This window comes from Hirundo rustica, chromosome Z (assembly GCF_015227805.2).
Source record: "Hirundo rustica isolate bHirRus1 chromosome Z, bHirRus1.pri.v3, whole genome shotgun sequence".
In the NCBI taxonomy this organism is placed as follows: Eukaryota; Metazoa; Chordata; class Aves; order Passeriformes; family Hirundinidae; genus Hirundo; species Hirundo rustica.
This window is the reverse complement of record NC_053488.1, coordinates 21,414,225-21,425,460: the sequence shown is the minus strand read 5'-3', so window position 1 is coordinate 21,425,460 and position 11,236 is coordinate 21,414,225. Positions and strand designations below refer to the sequence as shown.

Genomic DNA, 11,236 nt, shown 5'->3' with positions numbered 1-11,236 from the left:
AGCCCCTCTGTCCCTCCAGCGTTCAGAGGAGGCTGCAGCAGCTCCCACCTTGCACTCCTCAGGAGTACTGTCATGCTTTCTTCTCCCCTCGCTCCTCCTTTGCCTTGCAGCTCCCAAGCACTCCGTACCTCTTGTAGGAGGTAAGGCTTGCCAAAGGCTTGGGTAATGGGGTCAAGGGACTTGCCTCATCCAAAAAAATGCCCCACTGGACACTGGGCAGGGACATGTGCTCCTTCACCCCTGAGAGTGAGAGGCCCAGAGCTATGGCCTCAGCACAGACCCTCAGGGTCCAGGGGACACACAGGTGTGGGTCTGGACCCTGCTGCTGTCTCTAGCTAGTGCAAAATGGTGAAATTCAGACCTCAAGAGCCATGTGCTTCAGACAAAACCACTTCTCTAGGCTCCAAACCACAGTAACTGAGAAAAAAGCTGGTACACAAAGCACAGATAGGACAGACCGCCAGTTCCCTGAAGCCTCAGTGCAGAGACAGTCCCACCATGTGCAGGGCACAGAGGATGAAGGTATCTCTGTTCTTGACCTTCTTCACACATCCAGGGCACACAACCCATGGTCCCTCTCTAGCTGGAGGCAGTGAGCCATGATGGCAACATCTTGCTCTGGAAAAAAGAGCATGGAAAATCCAAAAACTTAACAGAGCAGAGTTTTTTATTAGGAAAAAAAAAGTCTATTCTCCTTTAGTCCTTCGGGAATCCAGCTTCATCACAGAATAATTCTAAGTCTTGAAGGCCTTGCACCAGCCAAGTGCAGGGAGATGTCAGCAGATGGGTATGAGGGGCAGGACCAGGTCAGCTTGAAGTGCCCTGGGCTGCTGCCCCAAGGTAATCCTGTATGCTTCTGGCAAGAGGCTCACCGTGAGGGAACTCTGCCTGCTTCAGACATGATACCAGGTACAAAGGGAGGTGCCTGAAAGAGAAGGAAACCATGGCAGAAATGAGGACTGCAGCATTCTTTTGCCATGCTGTAAGACATTTCTTCTGCAGGCCCCCCCGCTCTACCTGCAGCCTCTGCCTCCCCCATTTGGCTCCGTGTCAGCTCTTCTGTGCCCTAGAGAGTCCCAGCAGAGCCACAGCCTGTGGCCCCTCAGAGCAGTCATCAGGGAAAGCTCCTCAGACACCTAAAGTGCCCTCACAGCCTGACACACAGTTTGCATTGTTGGATGTGAGATCTCACCCATCCCTCTGCATACCTTCCCTGCCCTTGCTGCTGCCCATCCTCTCCAGGAGAGCCCTGGGAGAACTTCTGCCACTGAGCAGCTGCCTCCTGCTTTCGGTTCAGCTTCCACAAGGTTTGCACCAGGTAGGAGGCAGCAGCAGGGTCACCTGCAAGACAGAAAGAAGGACCAGCCCTTAGCAGAGGAGGAGCAGGTCCTCAGCACTGCTGTGGGTTGCAGGGTATTACAAAAGAAGTTCAGAGGCCAGACGAGGGCAATGAATATAAGGAGAGTGGTGTAGTAGGGAGGAAGCTGTCCTGGCTGTGTCAGGGCTCTAATTAACCCCAGCCAAGGCAGATGGCATCAGCCCTGCGGCACAGCCTGCCACACCTCTCTTTGGACACAGACTGGGGTTTTCCTTGCAGGCTTGTCTGCACACCCACAGGGAAGCAGCTACAGGGAGGACTGGGACCAGCAGGTCTGACAGATCCTGGTGAAGGTCACAGCTTTCCAGCATGTCAGAGCACTGAACAGGAGAGAGCAGCCCTGTGAGCAGCACTAGCCATGACTCGGCTGAGCTCGACATGAATGCTCCCTTTGCAGGTCTCTGTACTGCTAGGCATGGACATGCTGCTTCCCTAGGTGAAGCACAACTCCACTCCTCTGCTCTGGGAAAGCAGACCTGCCTGGGAGAAAGTTAGCTGGGAAGTACCAGGCTAGGATTGAGACAGGAAATTTCCAAGTTTGTCAGGGTTCTGATATACTCCTCTGACAATAGTTTTGGTCTGTTTCTCCATGGCAGTGGGCTGACCAGGCCCCACATAAGTATGTCTAGTATGTAACATTGCTAGTGGCCCCACTGTTGTCCTTGACACGTGAATAAATATGCTATAAAACATGAGAACTTCCTGAAGACAGCAAAGCAGTGCAGGACAAATTTGTGGAAATCCCTTGTGTTCCTCACTAAAATGAGCCTCTTACCTGGTGAGATCTGCAAACTGTGCTGGAAATCCAACAGGGCTTCTTTGTGTCTCCCCAGCTCCAGGAACTGCATACCTCGCCCAATGAGAGAGAGCAACCTAATCTTCTGGAGCACCTCCACTTCTGCCTGGAGATTCTCTGTCACAGGAAGACACAAACACCTGAAGACAACATCCTCCAGACATTCTCTCCCTTGTTTCTAGTAGGCTGAGCTATGTCACCAGTCAGGACAGGCCAAGCATTTACTTGGGCTGCTCTTCTTCCAGCTTCAGAGACAGAGGGCAAAGCTCAGCCTCTCTGCCAGGCTGGAAGAGGTCCGGAGGCAGCAGAGGGGAGAGTGAAGGATGTCAAGAGCCCAGAATGTTGTATGGATACGGTGAAAGTAACCTCAGCAGCAGCCTGGCCTTTGGCTATTCCTCTGCACTACTGGAATATATCCTTTCCCCAAAAATTGGACTGGAGGAGCCTTCCAGTTCACAGCCTATTGAAGTGCTACCTAGACAGTGAAGGAGGCAGAGCCAACATGGAACTTTGCTCCAAAAAACCAGCCAATCTCTTCAGAGGCTTCAGCATGGTCCAGAGCTTTGCATCCTGGGACAACTGCCTCTTGCCACAGTGATGCTGGGCCCATCACTTTGCCCCTCTACCTGCTGCTGGCAAGCACACAGATCCTGACCCAGCCAAAGCCCCTCACAGGTCCCACCTGTGTGGTGTCCTACCTGTCCATTTGACGCCAGACCCATGAAGCTGGACACGCAGGAGATCACTGAGGCACCTGTGGGTGGGAGGCCAGAAAAGCTTTGGAGCCACTCCTGGGCTGTCAGGAGTGTCAAACTGTCAGGACAGCCCCAATGCCATGCTGTGTCCTGGCCCCACCGTCCACTGCTGCCCGCTGGGGAGGCCCCTTCTCCCAGCAAGGCTTTATCACCTGCTGAACTGTGTTACAGCTTCCTTGCTCTCGCCTAGCTTGGCCCATGCCCAGCCCTGGTGCAGGTATGCAGCTGCTCTCCAGGCAAGGCAGCACAGGCTCTCCTTCTGAGACAGGAGTCCACCTGCCAGTTCTGCCTTTGGCAATGGGCACTCCGGCTGCTCCAGCCTCTCCTCTACTCGTAACATCCGTGGAATGAGGTCAGTCGTCCGGCTGATGACCTCCTCACACACAGTTATGGCATCCTGGTGCCTCCCAGCCCGCTCCAAGGCAGACGCCGCTTCCAGGAACACCTCTGGGATCCTGGGCAGAGCTGAGCTACCATCCAGGGGGACCTGGGGAGCAAAGGTGACATCAGTGATGCAGAACTGCAGGGTTCTCAGCCAGGCAGAATGACTCTGTGCATACTGGGAATGTGGAACTACTGCCCAGCAAAGCTCAAGCCCTTTCCCACAGTAACAGGAGCCTAGTGGAGCAGGCAGAAGATAGGAAGCACTCGCAGCTCAGCAGAATCAAGGCATCAAATTCCTACTCTGGAAGTGAAGGACACCCAAAATCAGGCTGACAGCTGCTCCCCACGAGGGGAAGCTGTCTCTCCAAATAGCAGTGGTGAGTGCTCTCTGGTATGATCCAAAGGCAGACATGCCACAGGGCACGGGTGTTAGCCCCCACCTCATTTCCTTTACATCAGTCCCTGCTTCATTTCCCTCTCATCTCAAACCAGATACTGAAGCCTGGAGTCCAGGGCTGATGTCTGGGCTCAGCCCTTTAGTCGGGGTTTGGATCCCTCCAATGCTCATCCTCCAGGTCACCAAGGGAGCTCTTTATCAGGTCACCTACCTGCTGCTGCAGCCCCTCCTGAAGGAGAGACAGAAAATCCAGGTAATGTTCCACGGCATCAGCAACCCTGCAACAGGAACGGGACATTGGTGGAAGCAGAAGTGCCATCAGCCAGGTGAAACCTGGATTGCCAGCCCACAGTTTCTCCCTCTGCACCACACTTGCCCTGTTCACAAGCTTCATGCTTTGAGCAGACTCATGACAGCAGTATGGAACGGAACCATTTCCAGGAGCACAAGGAAAACTGCAGAGCCCAAAGAAGCAGCATGCTGCAAGGAGACCAGAGGCACTGTTACCTCCCATCCTGGAGACACCGCTGTGCCAGAAGGTACTTCACTTCAGAGGGGTGGTGATGGCGAAGGAGAGAAGTGAGTACTGGTGTGTGGACAAGCAGCTCTGTTTGCATCAGGAAATAGGGACTAGAGGAAGCAGCGGGTGGAGGGTTTTTTCCCAGAGCCTGTGAAACAGGACCAGAAGCTATTATCAACACTACACTGGTCAAGTTTCAGGTAGCTGCAATCTTTTGTCACTTCTGATATCTGGAGATGCACCCAGGTGAGCAGAAGTACTGCACTTCACAAGCACCGCTACATTATTCTCACAGCCACTTCCAGCAAGAGCCATCAGGATCACACAGTGACAGGCAGACTTCTGACCTCGACATAGCACCAGGAGATTTACAAGATCACCCAGATCACTTCAGGTTTTTAGTTCAAGGTGCTTTGAGCTGCCTGGAACACCATATCCCATTGCAGCCACAGACCTAGTTAGACCATTTGTAAAGAGACAGTTCCCTCTCCTCTCTGTATGTAGCTGATGATTTTCAAGCAGCTGAAGAGATAATTCAGGGTCTACTGTTGTGACCTACTCTTCCAGGCAGGTTCACACAGATAATGCACAGTGCCTCACTGCCACCAAAATCTGCCCTTAAAGGCCTCTTTACTCTCAGACACTTTACTAAGAGATATTTTCTGACCTGAGAGTATAACCTCCCAAGGCACCACGAACATGAACTAGGACCCAAGGTCTTGCCACACCCAAACATGGTGCTGAGCAGGAATTTTAGATCTTGCTGGACTCCCTCCTGCCCACTGAAGGCAGCACCATGCTATTTTGGGGACCCCTTCCAGGGTCAAACAGCCCTCCAGAAGGAAGAAGCCTGCTTGAAGCTCCATGTAGGCTCTGTTGAGCAGAACTCATCCCAGAACTACAGGAACCAGACAAACCTCGTAGAGCAGAGTCAGGGCCTGCATCTCTGCATCGGTGTCTCCCAAGTCATGGTACACTGCTGCCACATGGAACAGGGCAGGAAGGCACCGGAAATCTACCTGGAGGGCCCGTTTCAGATGCTGAAGAGCTGTCTGAGGCTTGCCCTAGGTGGATGGGAAGACATGAATGTTGAAAAGACATCTTGCTGATGTCTTTACTGTTTGGTGGGATCCAGATTCTCACTTTGCTTCCCCAAGAGATCCCCACTAAGCAGACCAGCACTTTAGCCAAAGGCAGCCCTCCTTAGGTTAGTTTTTGAGCTTCTCTCTCTCTGCAGCAACACTTTGCAATCAGTCAAAATCTTTGCTTGGATTTTACAGCCTGTCCAAGGAGGCTGGAGCCACAAGGGCAATTTCTGCCCAAGCCTTCCCTCCCTGCAGAGGCCTTGGACCACACAGAGGTATTGTGGGCATCAGCCTGGGCCTCCCCACCCCACAGCTGCCTTTCCCCTCTCTGCTGTCATTACCATTCGCTGAGCGCAGCAGCCAAGGCAGGTGTAGATCTGGGCCAGGATCTTCTTGGAGCAGAATCCTCCTGCAGCTTCCTGAAGGAGGGAAAGGGCGGTGGGGAAGTTCCCAGCCTCCAGCTCCTGCAGCCCTAGGACAGACCCAATATCTTGGCTCTGTGGCTCACCTTCCTGTCCCACCTGGCCACAAACAACTGTGCTGCCTTTTTCTTCCCAGTGCCATAGGGACTTGCCTGATCCCCTCCAAACCCAGCGATGCACAGCAGGACAGTGCCAAGCTGCCACCTTTGCTTTAATGGTTTTGCAAGAGAACAAGTCACTCGATGGAAATGTCCAACAGAAATAAGAGCACCTTCCAAGCCCAAGATGCCTCCTTTGGCCCAGAACAAGAACAGGGGTATGTGCTGGACAGTTTCACCTCCACATTCATCCCCAATGACAGCAGTAGAGATAGGGAAGCACACACAGAACCTCTGAATTTTTCCAGCACATCTGGGTCATTTCCCAGCAGGATGCTTTGGAATATCAATTAATAAATATTTATCACAACTGGTTATTTGCTTTTCCTTCAGTCTGCTTTTCAGGCTTCCCTCTGAGGCTGCTCTCACACAGCAGCACCACACTCACGTCTGCCACCTCCCTGCTGGAAGTGCTGGTGCCACCCTTGAGTATTCTGGCTCCAGCTCTGTGGGCCAGAGCTCCTGCCCTGTCTCCTGGCAGGAAGGCCCTGTATGAGCCCAAGCACAGCAAGGCAGCACTGGCTGTCCCCGAAGTTGCTAGGGTCCTCAAAATAGTAAAGGAGAGAAAACAGGCAGGATGGAACACAGCAGCCAAAGGAGATCCATTGCTTGCTGTGACACCACGCCATAAAGCCTCACAACAGCTTTGTGTGGCTCTTGTATCACCACAATCCAACAGGAAAAACGTGCTTGCAACAAGACAGGTTCCGGAAGACAGAGAGAAGAAAGGAAAATCTTCATAAATCCCCTGCCAGCCTTCTGCTTTAAGGTCACTGCAGGGCCCAGACACCTCCCCTAAAGTCACAGACAGGCAGAGGAACCCTGTGATAGTATAGAGAAAGGACGAGATGGGGAAAAGCAGGGCAGGTTTTTGAATATGGAATGTAAAGGCTGAGACTCAGAGGCTCAGCCCAGACCTGCTTCCAAAGCAACAGCCCAAAAAACTCCAAAGACCAGTTTGCTTGGGAAGAGAAACCAGAGTAAGGGCAGGGAAAGTGGTCCTGGGACAGAACAGCAGGAGACTGTGCTGGCATGAGTACCTGCCCCCCACAAACCTTGCAGGAAGGCTGCTGCAGTGCAGAGAATTTCCTTCAAGTCCTTGGCACTTTGTACAAGGGGCAGGGAGGCCTCTTCAGGAGGGACCTGCCATGCCTTGATCACAGAGAAGAGTTTGTTCTGCCCCTCACTGCAGTGAGCTCTTCCCGGGTCCTGTCAAGACAAAGAGAAGAGAGAGCAGGGAATGCTGAAGGGAAGCAGGAAACACTTGTCCAAGGGCACAGGAAAACATGTTCCAGCAAACCATTCAACACTGTAGAGGGGGCGGATGGGGAAGCAATGTCCTACCATCTGTTCACTTCAGCTACAACCCCCTTACTGCCTGATTCCTGCCTGGCCTGGGGCAGCACCTCCCCACCCCAGACTGGGGTGTACCTCCAGGACCTCCTGGCATGCAACAGATGCTTGCTGGAGTTCATTCGGAAAGATGGGACCCATCAGCAGCCTTTTGATCAGCAGGGAAGAGTTCTGCATCCCACTGCTGTTCCCTACAGAGTCTGCAATTCCATCTGCAGCCCTCTTCCAGCCTGCCCAAGTCTCCTGTCTGAGACATACAGGTTCAGGGCCCAACACAGAACATTCTGGAATCCATTAACTCTCAGGGCCATTAGGCTATGCTGGGATGCCAGAGGGAGGATTAGTCATGCTGACTGGGCAGCACTAATGGGTGCAGCTGTCCAAGTGCCACAACAACATTTTGCAGAGTGAATTTTAAGATAAAAAGATAAACACGGTATTTATGCCATCTCTGCCAGGACCTGCCTGTGCCCAGTTACCTCAGCAGTGCTCAGGAGCTGGAAGAGGCCAGCAACACTTCCCAGCCGGCTGGCTGCCAGCCACCAAGCTGCTTGCAGGGCCCCGAGGCGGTGCAGAGGTGCCTGCAGCTCCTCCATGGTTACCTCCTGCAGCACCTTTTGCCACAGCTCCTCTGTGCCAAGATCCTGTCCGCAGGCCCCACAAGCCTCCAGAACTGAAAAAAAACACAAGCAAAAAGACCTAGAGCTGTGAGACAATGTGTTGGTGCCCTGTAACAGACACCCTGGATGGAAGAGGGAGAGAAAGCCTGAAGAAAGCACAAGCTCCTCATAGTGATGGAAGGAGTGGGGTTGCAGGGCTGGCCTGGCCTCAGCAGAATGGAAAACAAGCTCTAACAGAGTTGAGCTGACAGCAGCACACTCAGGAGGCAACACACGGCACAACTCAGAGCTAGACTCCAGCTCTGCTGAGCCCTCTTGAAGTCGTTTGCCCTCAAGTAAGTATGTGCCAACACTGCAGATCCACCTCTGAACTGAGGTGAGTGAGTTTTCTTTGAAGCCAGCATACCATAATTAAAGAAAATACTAATCTTCTACTGTCACTAAAACTTTGCTAGAGACGTGGCACCTTATACATTAAAAACTTTTGTTCCCCTTGAAGCCTCCAGCTCACTCCTGCAGGCAGCAGCAGGCAGGCAGCTGCACATTGTCTCTGGCCTCATGCCACTCCACCTCCAGCCCTTACAGGTAGAGCCGGGATGCCTGCTCACAGTTCCCCCCCATCTCCAGCCTTTCCAAGCACAGCCAGGCATGCCTGCCCCCAGTTTCCAGCTGGAGTCAGGCGTGTCTGCCCAGTTTGCCCCATCTCTGGCCTTCCCTAGCAGAGCTGAGTGTCTGCTCACAGTTCCTGCACCTCCAGCCAGTCACCGAGTATCTCCAGAGCAGAGAGAACGCTCTCCTGACCCGGAGAACTCCCCATACAAAGAACCACGTCCTTACCCCTGAGGAGCCCCTGGCGTATTGCTTCTGCTTCTCCTTTGATGACAGAGTCAGATGCTCCCACAGTGACAAGCAGGGAGTTGTAGAGGACAGTGAGTTCCAGAGGCATGGCAGGGAGGGCAGCTGGCAGCCCTGTGGGCACAGCCAACCCAACAAGAAAATTAGCTGGCTAACAGTAAACAGCCATCCATGCTGAGCTGGCAACACCTGGCTTGGCAACAAGAGAAGTGACTTGCCAAGAAATTTGTAGTGATTTTGGTGTGATTTAGCCACTTTGGGACTGCAGTGCGTATCTGACAGACAGCACGTATCAGCACTCCAGGTGCCAACACTGCTTTATACAGCCATTCCCTGGCTATACGAATGCTGCAGTCCTCCAGGAGTTAGGCCTTTCAGCTCTCCCAGAAGAGCATCACAGCCTACTCTGTTCCAGTACATATCCACCCTTTCACACACAGTGTCTCTCTTCTTACCACAGAATCACAGAATGGGTAAGGCTGGAAGAGACCAGAGTGGCTCATCTGGTCCAACCTCCCTGCTCAAGTAAGGCCATCTTAGCACAGGATCATGGCACAGGATTGCATCCAGATGGTTTTTGAGTATCTCCAGTGAGGGAGATTCTTCAGCCTCTCTGGGAAATTTGTTCCAATGTGCAGTCATCAGGGTAAAGTTATTCATGTTCATGTGGAATTTCCTGTGCATCAGTTTCTGCCCATTGTGTCTTGTCCTATTGCTCAGCACCACTGAGCAGAGCCTGGTCCATCCTCTGACGCCTCCCTGCAGACACTGACAGACATTGGTGAGGTCTCCTCTCAGACACCTCTGTCCCAGACTGAACATGCCTAGATCGCTCAGACTATCCTTGTGAGAAAGATGTTCCAGTCCCCTAATTATCCTCATTTCCCCTCTGCTGTACCCTCTCCAGGAACTCTTTGTCTCTGTTGCAGTGAGGAGCTGAGAAAACTGGAAATAAGGCTGCCTCACATCAGTCTTTCTCTGCACCACAAGTTTTGTCAGGAAGCCTCTTCCCTGACTTCCCACGGAAAAGGCTGCCTCATTTTTTTTTTTTCCCCACAGAAACCCCACAGCTCTGCCCACCAAATTAAGGTGGAGCTTGGGGCTTTTGTTGGCCCAGGTCAGCATAAGACAACAGGGATCATTTCACCCTGGCTTGTTTCCAGCACTGGGATTCTGGACCTGCAACTGGAGGAGCAATAGTCATAAACTAAAACACAAGAAGCTCCATCTCAACTTAAGGGAGAACTTCTTCATGCTGAGGGTGGCAAAGCACTGCAGCAGTTCCCTAGGGAGCTCCTGGAGTTTCCTCTCCGGAGACATCCACACGCCGCCTGGATGTGTTCCTGTGTCACCTGCTCCAGGTGGCCCTGCCTTGGCAGAGGGGTTGGACTGGGTGATCTGATCTTCAGAGGCCCCTTTCAACCCTGATGATTCTGTGATTAACTCCTTTGCAGGCCCCGTTCAGCCCTGGGCAGTGGGAACCCTTTCACCCTGTCCCCTTCACGCGTTTGTTTCCAGCACCGGGACACCGGAGCTGCATCCCGGTAAACAGGAGTCAGGGAGCCGGTGCTTCCACGCCCATACGCTTCAAGCCCGGGACAGCAGCGGGAGGTGAAGGCGGGGCGCGGCGGCCGCCACTCACCGCGGATGCTCAGGAGCAGCTCCCGGAATTCGTCTCGCTGCCGCCGCCGCACCTGCCTCGCCTCTCCGCCGCACCGCGCCTTCTGCAAGGGACGCACTTACCGCCGGCCCGGCTGGGGAGCGGAACCGGCGGCAGCTCCGCGGCTTGGGAAAGGGACGGGGAGGGGGGGAAGGAAAAGGACGTGCCGCACCGTCCATCGCTCGACCAGCGCCCGGCTGTGGGCGGCCCAGGCCCGCAGGCAGCCTGGCTCTGGCTCTGGCTCTGGCTCTGGCTCTGGCTCTGGCTCTGGCTCTGGCTCTGGCTCTGGCTCCGGCTCCGGCTCCTTCCCGCGCCGCCGCTTCATGGCCGCCGCCATCGGCCGCCGCCGCTTTCCCGCCCTCGCCGCCGATTGGCGGGAACGGACGTCACCACGGCAACAGGGAAGCGCGGGGCGCGCTCCGGGAAGGGGGGTGCCGCGCATGGACAAACCTCGTCGCAAGGCGAAGCCACCAAGACACAGAATCAGCTGCAGAATACCCCGAGTTGCAAGAGACCCATGAGGTCACCGACTCCAACCCCTGGCTGTACCCCACAGGAACCACACCAGTGCGCTGTCCAAACGTTTCTTGAACTCTGGCAGGCTTGCAGCTGTGACCCCTACCCTGGGGAGGCTATTCCAGTGCTTGACCGCTTCTCTGGGAGAAGAGCCTTTTCCTAAACCTCAAAAGTTCTGGACCGCAGTTCAACCTAAACCTCCCCTGACACAGGTTCAGCCTATTCCTTCGGATCCTGTTGCTGGCTTCCACAGAGAAGAGATCAGTGCCTAACCCTCCACTTCCCCTCAGGAGGAAATTGTAAGTGAGAGTCCCCATGAAGGAGACCCCAGACAGGT

At 53.9% G+C, this 11,236-nt stretch overlaps 1 protein-coding gene across 1 annotated transcript; it reads right to left on the bottom strand.

Moving 5' to 3' along the window:
* Positions 1–733: 733 nt before the first annotated feature.
* FANCG (FA complementation group G) lies at positions 734–10,562 on the bottom strand. Its single transcript, XM_040089972.2, has 14 exons — positions 10,551–10,562; positions 10,366–10,447; positions 8,706–8,837; positions 7,728–7,921; positions 6,951–7,104; positions 5,657–5,787; positions 5,148–5,294; positions 4,218–4,378; positions 3,922–3,988; positions 3,082–3,416; positions 2,873–2,928; positions 2,154–2,291; positions 1,209–1,341; positions 734–925 (listed from the first exon to the last, which is right to left on the bottom strand). Exons 1-14 carry the CDS (start codon positions 10,560–10,562, stop codon positions 808–810), a joined length of 1,860 nt encoding a protein of 619 aa, XP_039945906.1. The 3' UTR covers positions 734–807.
* Positions 10,563–11,236: the final 674 nt, after the last annotated feature.